This window comes from Capricornis sumatraensis, chromosome 11 (assembly GCF_032405125.1).
Source record: "Capricornis sumatraensis isolate serow.1 chromosome 11, serow.2, whole genome shotgun sequence".
Lineage (NCBI taxonomy): Eukaryota > Metazoa > Chordata > Mammalia > Artiodactyla > Bovidae > Capricornis > Capricornis sumatraensis.
Genome location: NC_091079.1, coordinates 73,888,993 through 73,905,989, shown reverse-complemented (window position 1 = coordinate 73,905,989; position 16,997 = coordinate 73,888,993). Strand labels below are relative to the sequence as shown.

At 39.7% G+C, this 16,997-nt stretch overlaps 1 protein-coding gene across 1 annotated transcript in view; it reads left to right on the top strand.

Annotated features, from left to right (window-relative positions):
* PKHD1L1 (PKHD1 like 1) overlaps positions 1-16,997 on the top strand; it is a 179,964-nt gene that overhangs the window by 94,237 nt on the left and 68,730 nt on the right. The window contains exons 42-49 of the mRNA XM_068983663.1: positions 667-823; positions 1,212-1,368; positions 2,576-2,655; positions 3,115-3,244; positions 4,648-4,777; positions 9,923-10,164; positions 11,999-12,135; positions 14,645-15,674. Coding sequence (XP_068839764.1) covers positions 667-823; positions 1,212-1,368; positions 2,576-2,655; positions 3,115-3,244; positions 4,648-4,777; positions 9,923-10,164; positions 11,999-12,135; positions 14,645-15,674 — 2,063 coding nt within the window. The remainder of the gene's footprint in view (positions 1-666; positions 824-1,211; positions 1,369-2,575; positions 2,656-3,114; positions 3,245-4,647; positions 4,778-9,922; positions 10,165-11,998; positions 12,136-14,644; positions 15,675-16,997) is intronic.

Here is a 16,997-nt window from a genome sequence, read left to right as displayed (position 1 = left end):
AAGTATAAATCACTTTCCGGTTATGCTTTCCCCCAAATCTCATTTCCACCATCATCTGCTTCAATGGTTAAATGAAACATCTCTTCAAGCACCAGACCCATTTCATTGTAACTATTTAGATTCCTTCTTCCTAAACATGTTCATTATTTTGGCTCAAACTTATGTACTGCACTGCCATCATCCTTCAAGTAGTTAAGGCTGACTTCAAAACCCCAGATCATTTAAATCATAGCAGGCAAAGCTAATTCCTCACATACTTATAACTACATTGGACTTGCATTTTTACACAGTGGTTAAGTCCCAAAGTCTGTGAATATGGCAAAAATGTCAGCTAGACAAAATGATCACAGAAAGTCAGTTATTAAAGTGCCATTTTGGAGAAGAATGTAGAATCTCAATAATTTGAACGGAAGCATTTTTTCTCCAGTGCTGCAGAACTTGCTAGTTTATATAGTTTTATTTCCCAACCTCTTAATCTCTTTTTTTACTTTTTTCTCAACAAATATTTTAAAGTTTTACTACTGTAAAAAGTGTCAGTCTGCACTTTGATAGCTCATGGGGTAAGATCATTATTCTTACAATAATACAAATAATAGGGTTTGTCAGTGTGACCTAGAAACTTGAGAAAAACATCAGTGTTTTGTTTTCCTTCTTCATACTTTTCAGTGAAAATGTAGAGGATGTTCTCGTTACCGTAGCTGAAGCCACATGTGATGTTGAGTATTCCAACAAGACATGTATCATCTGCATGACAAATGCCCACTCTCCTTCAGGGTGGGCTCCAGTCCATGTCAGCATCAGGAGCACCGGCCTGGCCAAACAGGTAACAGTGCTGTGGCATAGAGTAGCCTCAGCTGTAGAAAAACTAGCCTTATGGGAAGTGAAGTCACTAGTAATGGACTTTTTACTTTGTTAATTTCTCCAAAAAATAACTGAGATGTGATTATAATAAATTTAAAGTAGGGTTTGTTTTTTTTTTTACTTATTACTAAAATGTTTATAATTTCAGACTTCTGATTATTCTGGGTTGCAGGTAATTGGTAATAGATTTTTTGTTTTTTATTATTGTGAATCAACTGGCAGCTCTAATGTATTTAAAGTAGGTTATACTTTATTATTAATGAAAATGTTCATTGTCTTAGATATCTTCATTTTGAGAAATAATGAAATCTTTGAATTAAATTTTTTAAGTCTCTAGTGTTCTATTACAGGCTAATGCTGACTTCCTGTATGTGGATACTTGGTCCTCCAACTCCTCATGGGGAGGAAAATCTCCCCCAGAAGAAGGCTCCCTAGTTGTTATTACAAAAGGACAGATAATTTTGCTGGATCAAAATACCCCCATCCTAAAAATGTTGCTTATTCAAGGTAAATTTCTGAAAATCTGTTTCTAAGACTCTGCCTATGAAATGGTTCTGTGAGGTTAATTTAATCAAGATTCATGATTATGAACATCCACAGTTATATCATGTTTCAAATTCAGAGTGTAGTGTTGAATTTATTAAATTGAGTGTTATTATCCATTTGTTGTTATGAAATTATTTGTTGTGTTGCCACCAGAATGTTTTTAATAAAATATAATAGAAAATATCAGAGTGTACCACATTCATATGGGTAAGCATGTTTTTTAAAGTTAAATATTTCTTAAACTTTTGTTTCAATAACTGTGTGTTTGTGTGTGTATATGTGTAAATGAATCCACATGGAGTGAATTAAACAAAATAGTATTTCCTATTTAGAAAAACTAGTATAGTGGGTCCTGGGGATTGTAAAAACCATGGAGATTCGTTAAACTTTATACTAAATGACCTCTTGCTTCTCTTGGATGTCAGATTGTGGTTTAACCTTTGCCTGTGAACCTGCTTTCAACTGTTACCCAAAGTTCTCTCTGCTTCTTAATACTCTATTTTTAGTACAGAAAATTAAAAACCAGAACTGTTACAACTGTGTATAAAAGAAAGAATAATTGGCAAGAATAAAATACTTGGAGCTTTAATATATAAAGCTTTGCCATAATGGGCTTAGCTAATCAAAGACCTTTGCATTTTGTTTTTGTTTCAAATCCTGGTATAATAGCAGTGTTTCACTTCTTTGAAGTTAATAACTATTGAACATTTGAACAAGTGAAGTTTTACTGTCCACAAATCTACATCAGTCTCTTAAAAAATGTATCCCAGCACATTCTTTAATTATGCTAATCATAGGCTATAGCTATTGCTGGTGCAAATTAGTGGATAAAAGTTCGGTGCTAATGTTGACATTACAGTACTTTCTATAAAAAGTATTTTTCTTTTCTTTCAATATTTTGTTCTTAATTTAAATTTGAGGTCCTGTGTTTATAGAACTAGAAACTGTAGCTGCACTATTTAGTAGCATTTAAAATAACAAATGATCAAGGGAAAATAATCTGGCTTGCGGTTTGATTTTACTTCATATTGCCAAAGAACTGAAGTGAAGTTACATGCATAGTGATAGCAGATAGGAATAAGAAATCAAATTTTTAATGTATAACTTAATAAATAGCTTTTAATATGAATTTTCCTTGTAATATATTTCAAAATTGTATGGTTTTTAGGTGGAACTCTAATATTTCATGAAGCTGACATTGAACTCCAGGCAGAAAATATTCTAATTACAGATGGAGGCATTCTGCAGGTATATGAGATAACTTATTGATAACCTCTCTCCATTTCTTTTTAAAATATCATGTGTGAAATGGACAGTTAATTATGCTATACTCTCACCAATATATCTTTTTGTAGATCTCAGTTCTTAGCATAAAGTCTTTTTTTCTGGATTGTAAAAGTTTCCCAGAATATTTTTGTGCTTTTAATGCGAAGACAAAGCATACTTTCAGAGGGCAGAAATTTAAATAGTGCAAAAAAATATCACCTCTGAGCTGTATGTGGCCAAAGTCAATCAGTATACTTTCCAAAGGTCTGACACAGTGTATTTGGCTGACTAGAAAATGTAAGGTTTAACTCTCTCCATACTGAGAATGGAGTAATCCATTCTCAAAAGAGGGGAGAGTAGGAAGGAATTTGCTTTTGGGTGATTACAATCGTGGCTAATGAGTTTCAGCTTTTTGAGTGATGCTCGTGAAATCCCTTGCAGATTGGGACAGAAGCAGCTCCATTTCAACACAGGGCGGTCATTACCTTGCACGGGCACCTGAGGTCTCCTGAACTCCCAGTATATGGCGCCAAAACACTGGCTGTGAGGGAAGGAATCCTGGATCTGCACGGTATGGCTCAGGGCATTGGTCCAGGAGAGACTAGCCAAGAAGCCAGAGATAATCCTCCTGATAACTCTCTAAATGCAGCCTTACCAAGCTTCTCCTGTCTTTATGTATTCTCTCTTTACTCCCCTTTATCTCTTCCCTCCTTCACACAGGCCAGGTAAGCCCCTACAGACCACCAAGACACAACCAAGGTCACTCCTGGAAAGCCCTTCGGTCACATTGTTTGCCTAATTTAGCACTTGAGACAGTCCGTATTGATTGTTTTATTTATTCATCTGATCTGAATAGAAAAGCATTAAGTCTGGAAGCAAAAATTGTCACGTCTTCCATTTGTATTTTAAAATGGGCTCTTTCTAACATACAACTATAAATTTATAGTTGCACTTTTCTGTAACTACATTCTGGAAAATTAACAGCAAATAAAAATTATCATAATCCTGTTTGTGGTGTCAGGGTAGCATTGTTTCAAGGAAGTATGGTGTGAACCTTTTTATATGAAGTCTTCTCTATTGTAATGTGCATGCGTGCTAAGTCACTTCAGTCGTGTCTGACTCTGTGTGACCCTATGGACTGTATGTAGCCCACTGGGCTCCTCTGTCCATGGGATTCTCCAGGCAAGAATACTGGAGTGGGTTGCCATGCCTTCTTCCAGGGGATCTTCCCAACCCAGGAATCAGGCCCACATGTCTTATGTCTCCTGCATTGGCAGGTGGGTTCTTTACCACTAGTGCCACCTGGGAAGCCCTCTCTATTGTAATAATCTACTTCTTTTATAAGTTTATAATATATAAACATGATACCCAATTATGACCATATATGTCCTGCATTGGGCTAAATATATACACTAATGAAATTTTCAGAAATTTACACATTTCATTTGTCTCCAGATTATCAATTTAAGCAACTCCTATCAACAAAGACAAAGGTAATAGGCCTCTGCCCATGTCATCAATGTATGCCTCTGGCCATTTTATCAAGAGTACCATACTATTCTGGGGAAGAAAATGGCTACCCGCTCCAGTGTTCTTGCCTGGGAAATCCCATGGACAGAGGAGCCTGGTGGGCTACAGTCCATGGGGTCGCAGAGAGTTGGACACAAATGGCAAAATGATGCCATTTATACTGAGTTTACATAAAGGAGATTGTCATAAATGAAATATATCATTGCAGAAGGACTTTTACAAAATGTGGAGGCCCATACGTGTTATTACAAATGTGACTGTTACTTTTATAAAGCAAGCACTCTAAATGTGTTGTTTTTTTTTTTTAGAGAAAGGTATAAGATGCTAAGTTAAAATGAATCTTCTCAAAGTTATACAATCCAGGAGATTAAAATGCATAAAACTCTTAGTATTCCAGAAGACATACCTGAGGAAACTCTCAGTTGGTTTGTATGTTGGCTCCAGGTCTGCCTGTTCCTGTGATCTGGACTCGTTTGGCTCATACTGCAAAGGCAGGGGAACGGACTTTGATTTTACAAGAATCAGTAACATGGAAACCAGGAGATAAGATTGTAATTGCAAGCACAGGTCACAGGTATGATGGATCTGATCATTTTGATTTAGAGTAGAAATTTGTAACTGTGTAAAAAAGGTATGATTCAGGAGGTCCACAGCCATTTAATTTAAATTTGAAACCTCAAGTAAAGAAGCCTGGACAGCCAAATATTTATTTGCCAGATATTAACATTGAGTTGATCTCCAGTGTGAGTTTTTATTGACTGAATTTACCATAAGAAAAAGTATAAGTATATACTAATAAAAGATTTTAGTCGTTTTTCATGGTGCAGTTCCCATGTAAGATTTCATTTGACAAGAGCATTCTGCTATTAAAAGTTATCTGAAAACCTCTGAGTGATGTCATACAGACAGCAGTAAGTCAGAAAGAGAAAAACAAATACCATATATTAATGTGTGAATGTGGAATCTAGAATGATGGTACAGATGATTTCCTTTTGCAGGGCAGGAATAGAGATGGAGATGTGGGGAAGGGGCATGTGGACAGAGTGGGGAAAGGGAGGGTGTAACGAACTGGGAGAGTAGCATTGACACATATACAGACCACGTGTGGAACAGATGGGCTAGTGGCAAGCTGCTGCAGAGCACAGGGGGCTCACCTCAGTGCTCCGTGATGACCTGCGGGTTGGGGTGGGAGACAGCTGATTCACATTGTGCAGCAGAAATTAACACAACATTGAAAGCAATTATACTCCAATTAAAAAAAAAAAAGAAAACCTCTGAGTGAGAGCTTCAGCTGAGTATATTAATGCATGCAAAAATGTAAATGAGCTTCTTTGTTTGGGGTCACCAACGAGCACAGTTGAAAGCAGCTAGTTAAGTCTTTTTAGTCTTACAGTCTTGGCAGTGGTTCCCATGGAGCAAAATTGTTAGTAATGATTGAATGATAGGGATGAAATTATAGTGTAACTAATGATTAACATGACCTTTGATGTCTGGCATTTTATCATGAAACTGCTTATGACCCTTAATTACTGTTTAATTATATATTTTAGCAAATAAGAAATACGAGGAACAAAACTAATAGAGCTACGCCAAGAATACTGGTGGGGAGATAAAGCAAGAGGAGCTTTATTTTTGCTTTATTATTCAAATTATGTAATAGCAAAATTGGATATAGTTATGTGGATCAGGGAACAAATAGTAATTTATGACAAGAAACAGCTAAGTTGTATTAAGGTCGTGACTCAATTTAGAATTAAAATTCAAGATGGCACTTTGAATTTGTCCCTTTCTGGGTTAAAGATAGACTTGCACATGTTAGGAAGAGTTAAATATACACTTAGCTTTATAAGCATCCTCTTTTTTTTCTCTGCCCTTGGGATGATATAGCGGCAGAATTAAAAAGCAGCAAAATGACAGGGCTTACTTATAGAATAGGAAGTCCTCATAGCTTTTCTGGGTGAAAGAAAAGTAAGTTTAGAACTTAGGGGTCACAAAGAGTTGGACACCACTGAGTGACTGACAACAAAACCAAGTTTTCATAAACAAGAATTTAGGAATTTCCCACCAAATCTAATTAGTTGTTCACTGTTTCATTTGTAAATCCTATTTGAGAGTTTGCAAAGCAGGTGGTTAAGAATACTACTTTTAAAGTCAGTCGACCTAGGTCCAACCCCCGGCAATACTACTTACGAGGCCTAATGCCATATTATTTTGCCTCTCTGTGCTTCACTAAAATTGGAATGCTGTTAGTATGTATCTCAGAATTATTGTAAGGATTAAATGAGTTAGTATGTGTAAAACAGAGTGGAACTTGGCTCAAAGTTAGTGCAATATATGTTGGATATTATTACAAAGGAAGGAAAGGTGCATTTAGGTGCACCTACCATATAAAAATCCTTTTGAGAACTTTTCTAAAAATATCATCTCTGTATCATCTGAATCCAAGAGAACTGGGAGAGGTTAGTTCAAATCACCTGAGGGATCTTGTAATATTATTGATACACCCTATCTCAAACATCCTTAATCTCCACTTCCCCTTCCCCCTCCCCTCTAACTCCTTCCTTGGGTCTTTGGGAATTATGTCTTTCCATGCACTTACCCTCTTGGAAAAAAACCAGCTTTGGTCTCCTGTTTCTTCTAGCTTTTCTGTCTCTTTCCCCACCGCCTCCCTTTCTCTCTCTCAATTATTGAATCACCATGCCCGTTTCTTCCATTTCGTTCTCACTCTCCATTTTTTCCCTTTAAGCCCTACAATCTAATTTTCATCTTCACAAAAATGTTCCTAGTGACCTTCTGACTATCAGCTCTCTTCACTTCCTGCGCATCACCAAGTTCTTTGGGTTCTGCCCTTGAAATGCCTCTTCCACCAGCTTTCCTTACTTTCCATTGAATTTAGACTCCCAGTCCCTCATGCTGGAATATTCCATCATCTTCTTATTTGGGTTCCATTCCTCTACCTTCTTCCCTCAGGAATTTATTCTGCATTGATTTGTTCAGTCAGTCAAATCTATGATTGAGTTGTGACAGGTACTCAGCATACAGAATGATTCAGTGGTTGCCTTACCTAGAGGAGCAGACAGGTATGGGAAGGACAGAGAAGTAAATGGGTGATAGGTCTGCATGTGGTAACTGTGAGTGCTAACGGGGCATCAGGCAGCACTTACTGGGAATCTAGAAGGGCTGGGAAAGTTGAGACAGGTGCCTTCCAATCTATTTCAGATGCAACATTGTTATTTGACCTGGTAGTTAAAGGAGGAGAAAGATTTGCCAAGGAAGAGAGGAATCAAAAAGCAGTGTCAGGAAGATACATCGGTAACTCCCTTAAAGGCACCTCTGTCAATTGCACCAGTCACATGCTTTAGTAGATAAAACATAAAATCAGCCATAGAAACACTTGTCTCTCTGAAGTTAGGGGCACTTTTGCTTGGTACCCATCTCCCAGTACTTAACTCTATATCTAGAAAACAGGCTTGTTCTTGTTCCGTGGCTGTGTAATGTCTGACTCTGCAACCCTATGAACTGTAGCCTACCTCTGTCCATAGAATTTCCTCTATCCATGGAATTTGCAGGCAAGAATATTGGAGTGGGTTGCGATTTCCTCCTAGACATTCAATAAACATTTGTTGGAAGGATTCATACATGAATATTACCGATTTGGCCAGTCCTTTTGTTGGAACTTGGGGTGTGTTGAAGGAATGGGTAGAAATTAAACATCCTGAACTCACCTCAGTCCTTTCTTTCCCCTGCTCTGAAACCTCCAGTAGACTCCCTCTGTAAGGGTTTTTCCAACCTCAGCACTATTGACATTTTGGACAGGTTAATTCTTTGTTGTGTATCGCAGGAGGTTTGGGAACATCCTCAGCCACTGCCTATTAGTAGCAACACCACCAACAACAACACCACCTCCACAAACACCACTGCAACCAACACTACCACCACCACCACCAATACCAGTACCACCACCAACACCAACACCACTACCACCAACACTACCTCTACCACCAACAACACCACCATCAATACCAATACCAACAACAACAATGACAACAACAACAACACCACTACCACCAACACCACCATCAATACCAATACCACCACCACCACCGCCACCAATACCAACACCACCACCAATACCAACACCACCAACACTACCTCCACCAACACCACCTCCACCACCACCACCACCACCACCACTACCACTTCCACCAGCACCAACACCACCAATACCAATGCCACCACCAACACCACTACCACCTCCACCAACACCACCACCATCAATACCAATACCACCAACACTAACACCACCACCACCACCAACACCACTACCACCAACACCACCACCACCAATACAAATACCACCAACATCAACACCACCAATACAAATACCACCAACACCAATACCACCAATACCACCTCCACCAATACCATCACCACCACCACCACCACCAAGACCAATACCACCAACACCAATACCACCAATACCACCACCACCAATACCAATACCACCAACACCACCACCACCAATACCAATACCACCACTACCACCAACACCACCTCCACCAACACCACCAACACCAACACCACCTCCACCACCACCACTGCAACCACTACCACCACCACCACCAATACCAATACCACCACCAACACCACTACCACCAGTACCACCTCCACCACCAACACCAACACCACAACACCAACACCAATACCAATACCAACACCACCAACACTACCACCACCACCACCAATACCAATACCAACAACAACAGCACCACTACCACCACCACCAATACCAATACCACCAATACCAATACCACCAATACCACCTCTAGCAATACCACCACCACCAAGACCAATACCACCAACACCAACACCACCAACACCACCACCACCACCACCACTACCACCACCACCACCAGTACCAATACCACCACCACCACCACCACCAAAACCAATACCACCAATACCACCTCTAGCAATACCACCACCACCAAGACCAATATCACCAACACCACCACCACCAATACCAATACCACCAACAACAATACCACCAATACCACCACCACCAATACCAATACCACCAACACCACCTCCACCAATACCACCACCACCAATACCACCACCACCACCATCACCTCCACCAACACCAACACCACCACTACCACCAACACCACCTCCACCAACACCAACACCACCACTACCACCAACACCACCTCCACCAACACCAACACCTACAAATACCACTACCACCAATACCACCTCCACCAACACCACCACCACCAATACCAATACAACCACCACCACCACCATCAATACCAACACCACCAACACTAACACCACCACCACCAACAATAACAACAACACCAGTACCACCAATACTAACACCAACACCACCTACACCAATACAACAGCCCCTGCCTTGCTGTGTTATGACAACCAAAAATGTGTCCAGGCATTGCCAAATGTCCCCAAGGGAATAAAATCACCCTTGGTTGAGAGCCACTGTGTGTGATCCTTAAAGTTGTAAAGGAGTTGTTCTTTTGAATACTTTAGAGGGAATAAAATACCATCTTCAAATTCCTCTTCAGCATATTGTATGACATAAACATTTTTTTTCCTATTTTACAGATGAAGTTTTCAAAATAGAATAAAACAAATACACCAAAGCAATACTGTGTTAATTTATATTAATTCTGAGAGCTTGTGGTTAAAATTTTTACAGACACAGCCAACGAGAAAATGAAGAAAGGACCATTGCATCTGTATCTGCTGATGGCAGGAACATAACGCTCACTGATGCACTGAATTACACACACTTGGGGATCACTGTCACCCTCCCTGATGGAACTCTTTTTGAAGCAAGGGCAGAAATTGGAATTCTTACAAGAAATATTTTAATAAGAGGATCTGACAACGTGGAGTGGAATAACAAAATCCCAGCGTGTCCTGATGGATTCGACACAGGTAACTTCAGTAGCCTTAGTGTGTCAACTTAAATGTTTCCAGACATTGCAGAAATATTCCCTGTGGGCAAAATCAGCTCCTGTTCAGAACTAATAGACTTGGTTATGCACTGGCAATAAATAAGCCCCAAATTTTAGTGAGTTAAAATGGTAAAGGTTTATTTCTTATTTATGCTACATGTAACCAGTATGAGTCAACAGGGGGGCTCTGACTCATACAGGGGGACACTGTAATTTTCCAGTGTCTGTGTTGATGGAAGCTTCATCTCCACGTGGGTTTCCATGGTCTCTGAGACAGGAGATCAGGAGGCCGGGAAGTTAAGCACCAGCAATTAGTTACTTTGGTCCTGAAGGGACATATGTCTCTTCTACTCAGGTGTCAATAGTTGGGACTGGTTCTATGGCTATCTTTAACCTACCATAGTTCTCATATATATATATTATATTATATATTATATATGTAAGTATATGGACTTCTGGTAGCAGCAGTAAAGAACCCACCTGCAGTGCAGCAGCTGCGGAAAACGCAAGTTCCATCCCTAGGTCGGGAAGATCCCCTGAAGGAGGACATGGCAACCTACTCGAGTATTCTTGCCTGGAGAATCCCATGGATAGAGGAGCCTGGCAGGCTACAGTCCATAGCACTGCAAAGAGTTGGACACGACTGAAGTGACTTAGCATGCACACATGTATATGTGTGTATATACACACACATACATATGTGTGTATATATGTTTACATAAAACTATGTATAACTGTATAAATGTGTATAGTTAGGAAGCATGGTACATTTAAGTCTCTTTAAATATTTTATGTGATCACTACTACTATTGTTGTTGGTTAGTTGCTAAGTCATGTCTGACTCTTTGAGACCCTGTAGACTGCAGCCAGCTAGGGTCCCCTGTCCATGGGATTCTCCAGGCAAGAATACTGGAGTGAGTTGCCATTTCCTTCCCCAGGGGATCAAACCTGCATCTCCTGCATTGGCAGGCAGATTCTTTACCACTGAGCCGCCAGTGAAGCCCACTGCCATTGCAATCCGATAAGTAGTTGAATAATAACTGGTATACCTTAGGTACAGCCTTTTCTTCAGTGGGAAGCATAAGACAAAGCTCAATGGATTCAATGTCAAGTGACCTCCATTCTGATTCCAGTTCATCTTCATCATCTTACTATGTCCATTGTAAACTTAGTTTCATCCTGATTTATATAAAAATACTTCCTGTTCTGCCAACCTACTATCATTGTAAGAATTAAGTGAGATAATGCAGGTTCTAATCTTGTACCAGTGTAAGATTGTATCAACTATGTTAATCCCAAATGTTGCGGAAAATAAATTCAGAGATAATAAAGCAAAATACCTTTATCAGCATTCATTCAGCCACTCAAATATTTATCTAGTGTCTTTGAAAGATACTGAAGTAAGTACTTTTGTGCTTCTCTGGTAGCTCAGACAGTAAAGAATCTGCCTGCAATGCGGGAGACCTGGGTTCAATCCCTGGTTTGGGATGATCCTCTGGAGAGGGCGTGGCAACCCACTCCAGTATTTTTGCCTGGAGAGTCCCTTATGGACTGAAGAGCCATGACTGAGCGACTAAGCACAGCACAGCAAAGTTAAGTACTTTAGGGAATGCAGAGGTGAATAAGACAAGGCACTTACCTTCCTTATTGTGCAGAAGAGAAGATAACATGAAATGCAAGCAATTATGTTCTAGGATAAGATTAAAATTATATGTAAATAAAAAGGTATAACTAGATATGAAACGCAGTCTTTATATAATGAGACGATTTTGGCATAGTTTTCCTTTATTGTATCTTAAATTTTATTTTTAAAGGTGAATTTGCTACACAGACATGTCTCCAAGGAAAGTTTGGAGAAGAAATAGGAAGCGACCAGTTTGGAGGCTGCATTATGCTTCATGCTCCTCTAGCTGGTGCTGACTTGGTAACTGGAAGGATAGAATATGTAGAGGTAAGAGGCACTATTATTAGTGGTTTGCCCAAAGTTGTCTATACAATGAGTATGTATTGAGCATCTGCTTTTTGCCAGATGCTGATTATAATAATGTTTGGTAGAGGAGACAGATAAACAGACAGTGTCAATACAACTGTTATTCATGTATGTCATCATGCCGAAATTTCGTTTCTCTCCTTTTCTTATACCCACCCCATGTCAAATTCATTAACAAGTTCTATCCCAAAATAGTGTATCCTGAATCCACTATTTTTCCAGCACTCCACCTGGTTCCAAACCCAAACCACTGTCACCTCTCACCTGGACTACTATGCTTTTCTTCTAACTGATCTTCCTGGTTCCACCTTTTCTGCAACATCATCTCCATACCACAGCCAAAGCTCAGCTTTTTTATTTTTTAATTTATTTTATTGGAGAATAATTGCTTTACAGTCTTGCATTGGTTTCTGCCATACATCCCCATGAATCAGCCACAGGTATACATATGTCCCCTCCCTCCTGAACCCCCCTCCCATCTCCCTAGAGCCGATTATCCAGAGTGAAGTAAGTCAAAAAGAGAAAGACAGATAACATATATTAGCGCATGCATATGGAATCTAAAAAGATGGTACTGATGAACTTGTTTGCAGGGGAGCAATGGAGACATAGACATAGAGAAGAGACTTGTGGACGAAGTTCAGGCTTTAAAGTGTGAATCAGATCTTGCCACACTGTGTTCGAAACTCTTCAGGAGCTTCACAGTGCACTTGAAACAAAATGTCTAAGCTCTTCCCAAAGGAGCCACATCATCTGACCCCACTCTGGCCTCTTGCTGTCTTGTGTGAACCATCCTTGGCGCCCGCCATGCTGGTCACATAGACTTCCCTGTGTCATGTGACCACGTCAGACACGTTCCTAGCTCAGTTCTTTGCACAAGCTCTTCATCTTCCTTAGAATGCTTCTCTGCCAGGTACTTCTGTGTTCACACTCATTTCAGTCAAATCTCTTCTCAAATCTATCTCTTCAGAGAGGCCGTGCTTCACCACCTTTATTTGAAAGAGCTGCCAAACTCCTATTTTTCTTTATTAACTCATAACTCCAGATATATTTTTGTTTTATTTTTTAATCTCTTCTTCTAGAACATAAGCAGTCCTTCTAGTTTTCTACTGATTCCCCTGTAGCTGGAGCAGTGCTTGGCACATAGGAGATTCTTAATTGGCTATAAATTGAACAAATACATAAATAAAAGAATAAATATGCAAGTTATGCCCAAGATATCAAGAGCTCTTCTGTATCTTCAGTCTGTATAATCTGGGTTTAGCACAGTTTTTATCAAGTATTCAATAAAAGAAAGGAGGGTGCAAAGGAAAGGATAGTAAAATCCATAAATCTGTTAAATTGAGAGCACCCAACTGTAGTAAGGGTGGCAGAGTCAATGGCTACATTTGGTAAAACTCTCCTCCTCCTAGGTTATGTTACACATGTGTAACTTCTGGATATGAACTAAGTGAGGTTACCAGGGTTGATCTGTATGGTAAATATTAGTAATAGTTAATTTTTATTTTTATATGAAGAATGAAAATAAATGGATGACCTAACATTTTATTTCCAAACCTCATAAGATTATATTATACAGATACAAACACATACACACACACAGAGGCATCTTCTGTCTTAGATTATTAGATCATTTTGGTTGTTCAATCACTAAGTCGTACCTGACTCTTTGCGACTCCATGGACTGCAGCATGCCAGGCTCTCCTGTCCTTCACTATCTCCCGGAGTTTGCTCAGATTCATGTCCATTGAGTTGGTGATGCTGTATAATTATTTCATCGTCTGCTGCCCACTTCTCCTTTTGCCTCCCATCTTTCCCAGCATCAGGGTTTTTTCTAATGAGTTGGCCCTTCGCATCAGGTGGATTGTAGACCTTTGAAAGTATAGCAGAGTGGTTAGTAAGAGCACCAACTCTCTAATCAGACCAGTGGGTTTAAGTGGAGCTTTGTGGCTATGAAATAGATACTCAGCATTTCTGCATTTCACTTTCTTCATCTATAAAATGAAGCTTCTGATGAGTGGCTACTTCCTAGGATTATAGTAGAGTGTGATCATGCATATGACATTTAGCAAAATATCTGGCACTTGATAAATATTCAAGAAATATTTCTTATAATTAAGTAAGGATTAAAAGGAGGAGAAAAAGAAGTATTTTAAGAGGTTGTGTTTTGCTCAACACCAGTTTCATAACAGAGTAAGGTGAAAAGCGGAAGAGTTGAAGATGACTTTTGTTCATTCATTCATTTGATAAAAAGCACGAGCACACATGGGCTGTTATATTCATATATTGAATAAAACAAGGTGTGATGGGGGTCAAAGAACATTTTAAAATGATAAACAGGAATAATATGGAGAGATCAATGCATTAATAATAATTAATGTGAATGTGGATATTATTTTGAAGCAAGAAAGTATAAGCCAGGCAAACTCTATGTGTATCACTGAATAGCTGTGATTTCTGGGCTTGACAGATATTCCATGCTGGTCAGGCATTCCGGTTGGGACGATATCCAATACATTGGCACCTGCTTGGAGATTTACAGTTTAAATCTTATGTAAAAGGCTGTGCAATTCACCAGACCTATAACAGGGCTATTACTATCCATAACACACATCACCTTCTGGTCGAGAGGAATATTATATATGATATCAGGGGAGGAGCATTTTTTATAGAAGACGGCATTGAACATGGCAATATCCTGCAATATAACTTGGCAGTATTTGTACATCAGAGTACTAGTCTTCTGAATGACGATGTGACTCCAGCCGCATTTTGGGTAACCAATCCAAACAACACCATACGACACAATGTGGCTGCTGGTGGCACTCACTTTGGCTTTTGGTACCGAATGAACAACCACCCTGATGGGCCATCCTATGACCGAAACATTTGCCAAAAAAGAGTCCCTCTTGGAGAATTCTTTAACAACACTGTTCATTCTCAAGGTTGGTTTGGATTGTGGATCTTTGAAGAATATTTCCCCATGCAGACAGGATCGTGTACTTCTTCAGTGCCAGTGCCTGCAGTATTTCACTCACTCACAACTTGGAATTGTCAAAAAGGAGCCGAATGGGTCAACGGAGGTGCCCTTCAGTTCCATAACTTTGTGATGGTAAATAATTATGAGGCTGGAATTGAAACAAAGAGGATCCTGGCTCCTTATGTTGGAGGATGGGGTGAAACCAATGGAGCAATGATTAAAAATGGCAAAATAGTTGGTCACCTTGATGAACTGGGGACGGGGTCTGCATTTTGCACGACGAAAGGCCTGGTTCTCCCATTTAATGAAGGACTGACTGTGTCTTCCGTACACTTCATGAACTTTGACCGTCCCAGCTGTGCAGCTTTGGGAGTGACATCCATCACGGGCGTTTGTAACCACAGGTGTGGAGGGTGGAGTGCAAAATTTGCTGGCATCCAGTATTCTCACACGCCGAACAAGGCTGGCTTTCGATGGGAACATGAAGTGGTACTGATTGATGTTGATGGTTCGCTTACAGGTAAGGTGATGTTTTCATTTCTGATAAAATATTTTGGAACTACATTTTTCGCTTAACACGGACTTGAGTTGTCATAGCATATTCAGGTGAATCTTACCTGGTACCAAACTTTCCTAATGACTTAAAGATGTAGGTCAGCACTAGTCATAGATGACAGATCCTTTTCTGGAGAAGTCCCAAGCTATCACAGCCAGCCCCCATGTGTGTCCTTTTTTTCCTACATTTTCACTTTGGTTCCGAGTTAATAGCAAATTTTAAACAGGACTGAAGCAACTTAGCAGCAGCAGCAGCAGTATGGAATTAGGGACCACAAAAGAAAGCCATGTCAGTCTGAGAATGGCACTATCTTTTATTCAGTTAATTACATGACTACCCAAATTCTCCAGCCAGTCAGGCCCATAAATGTATTAATTCCAGGTTTATTCACATAAGCAATGTGGACAGACTGGATACATCCTGTTCAAGTACCTTAGAGGGAAATAGTAAGTCACAGGCCTGTTAGTCTTTTCTTTCCAATCTAAATTCTGAATTTGCAATTGGTTAAAAGAATATGTGAACTTTACTACAAAATTCAACATTGTAGGTTACATTTTTCTACCATCTGAAGTAAATATGTAAATATGCTTTCTGTAAATGTGATTTCTAGAATTTAGCATTCTTATAAAGTTTTAGTGATAACTACTTGGCTTCCCTGGTGGCTCAGTGGTAAAGAGTCTGCCTACCAATGCAGGAGACAAAAGTTCGATCCCTGGCTTGGGAAGATCCCCTGAAGAAGGAAATGGCAACCCATTCCATTATTCTTGCCTGGGAAATTCCATGGACAGAGGAGCCTGGAGGGCTACAGTCCATGGGGTGGCAAGAGTCGGACACGACTTAGCGACTAAACAAGGATAACGATTTGGCTAAATAAGATAGGAAGGATGTGTGTGTATGTATGATTCTGCATAATACCTTTAAAAGAGGAACAACTGGCAAGTAAACCTACAGATAGTAACAGATGTTTCTGAAAGCCTTTGAAAGAAGGTTCATCTCAATAGTCAAACAGATTGAATACTCACCCATAGTTGTTGATTTGTTTCCTATTCTAATTGTGGCTTTAAGAAGGAGAACATTTGGGTAATTCCAATATACAGAGCTTTATTGCCTTAATTCCTTAATTCAGCTTAGATTCTTTTTTTTTAATGTTTATGTGTGAGGCTGGGCCAGGTCTTAGTTGTCACATGCAGGATCTTTAGTTGAGGCATGTGAACTCTTAGTTGTGGCATTTGGTGACCTAGTTCCCTGACCAGGGATCAAACCTGGGCCCCCTGCTTTGGGAGCATG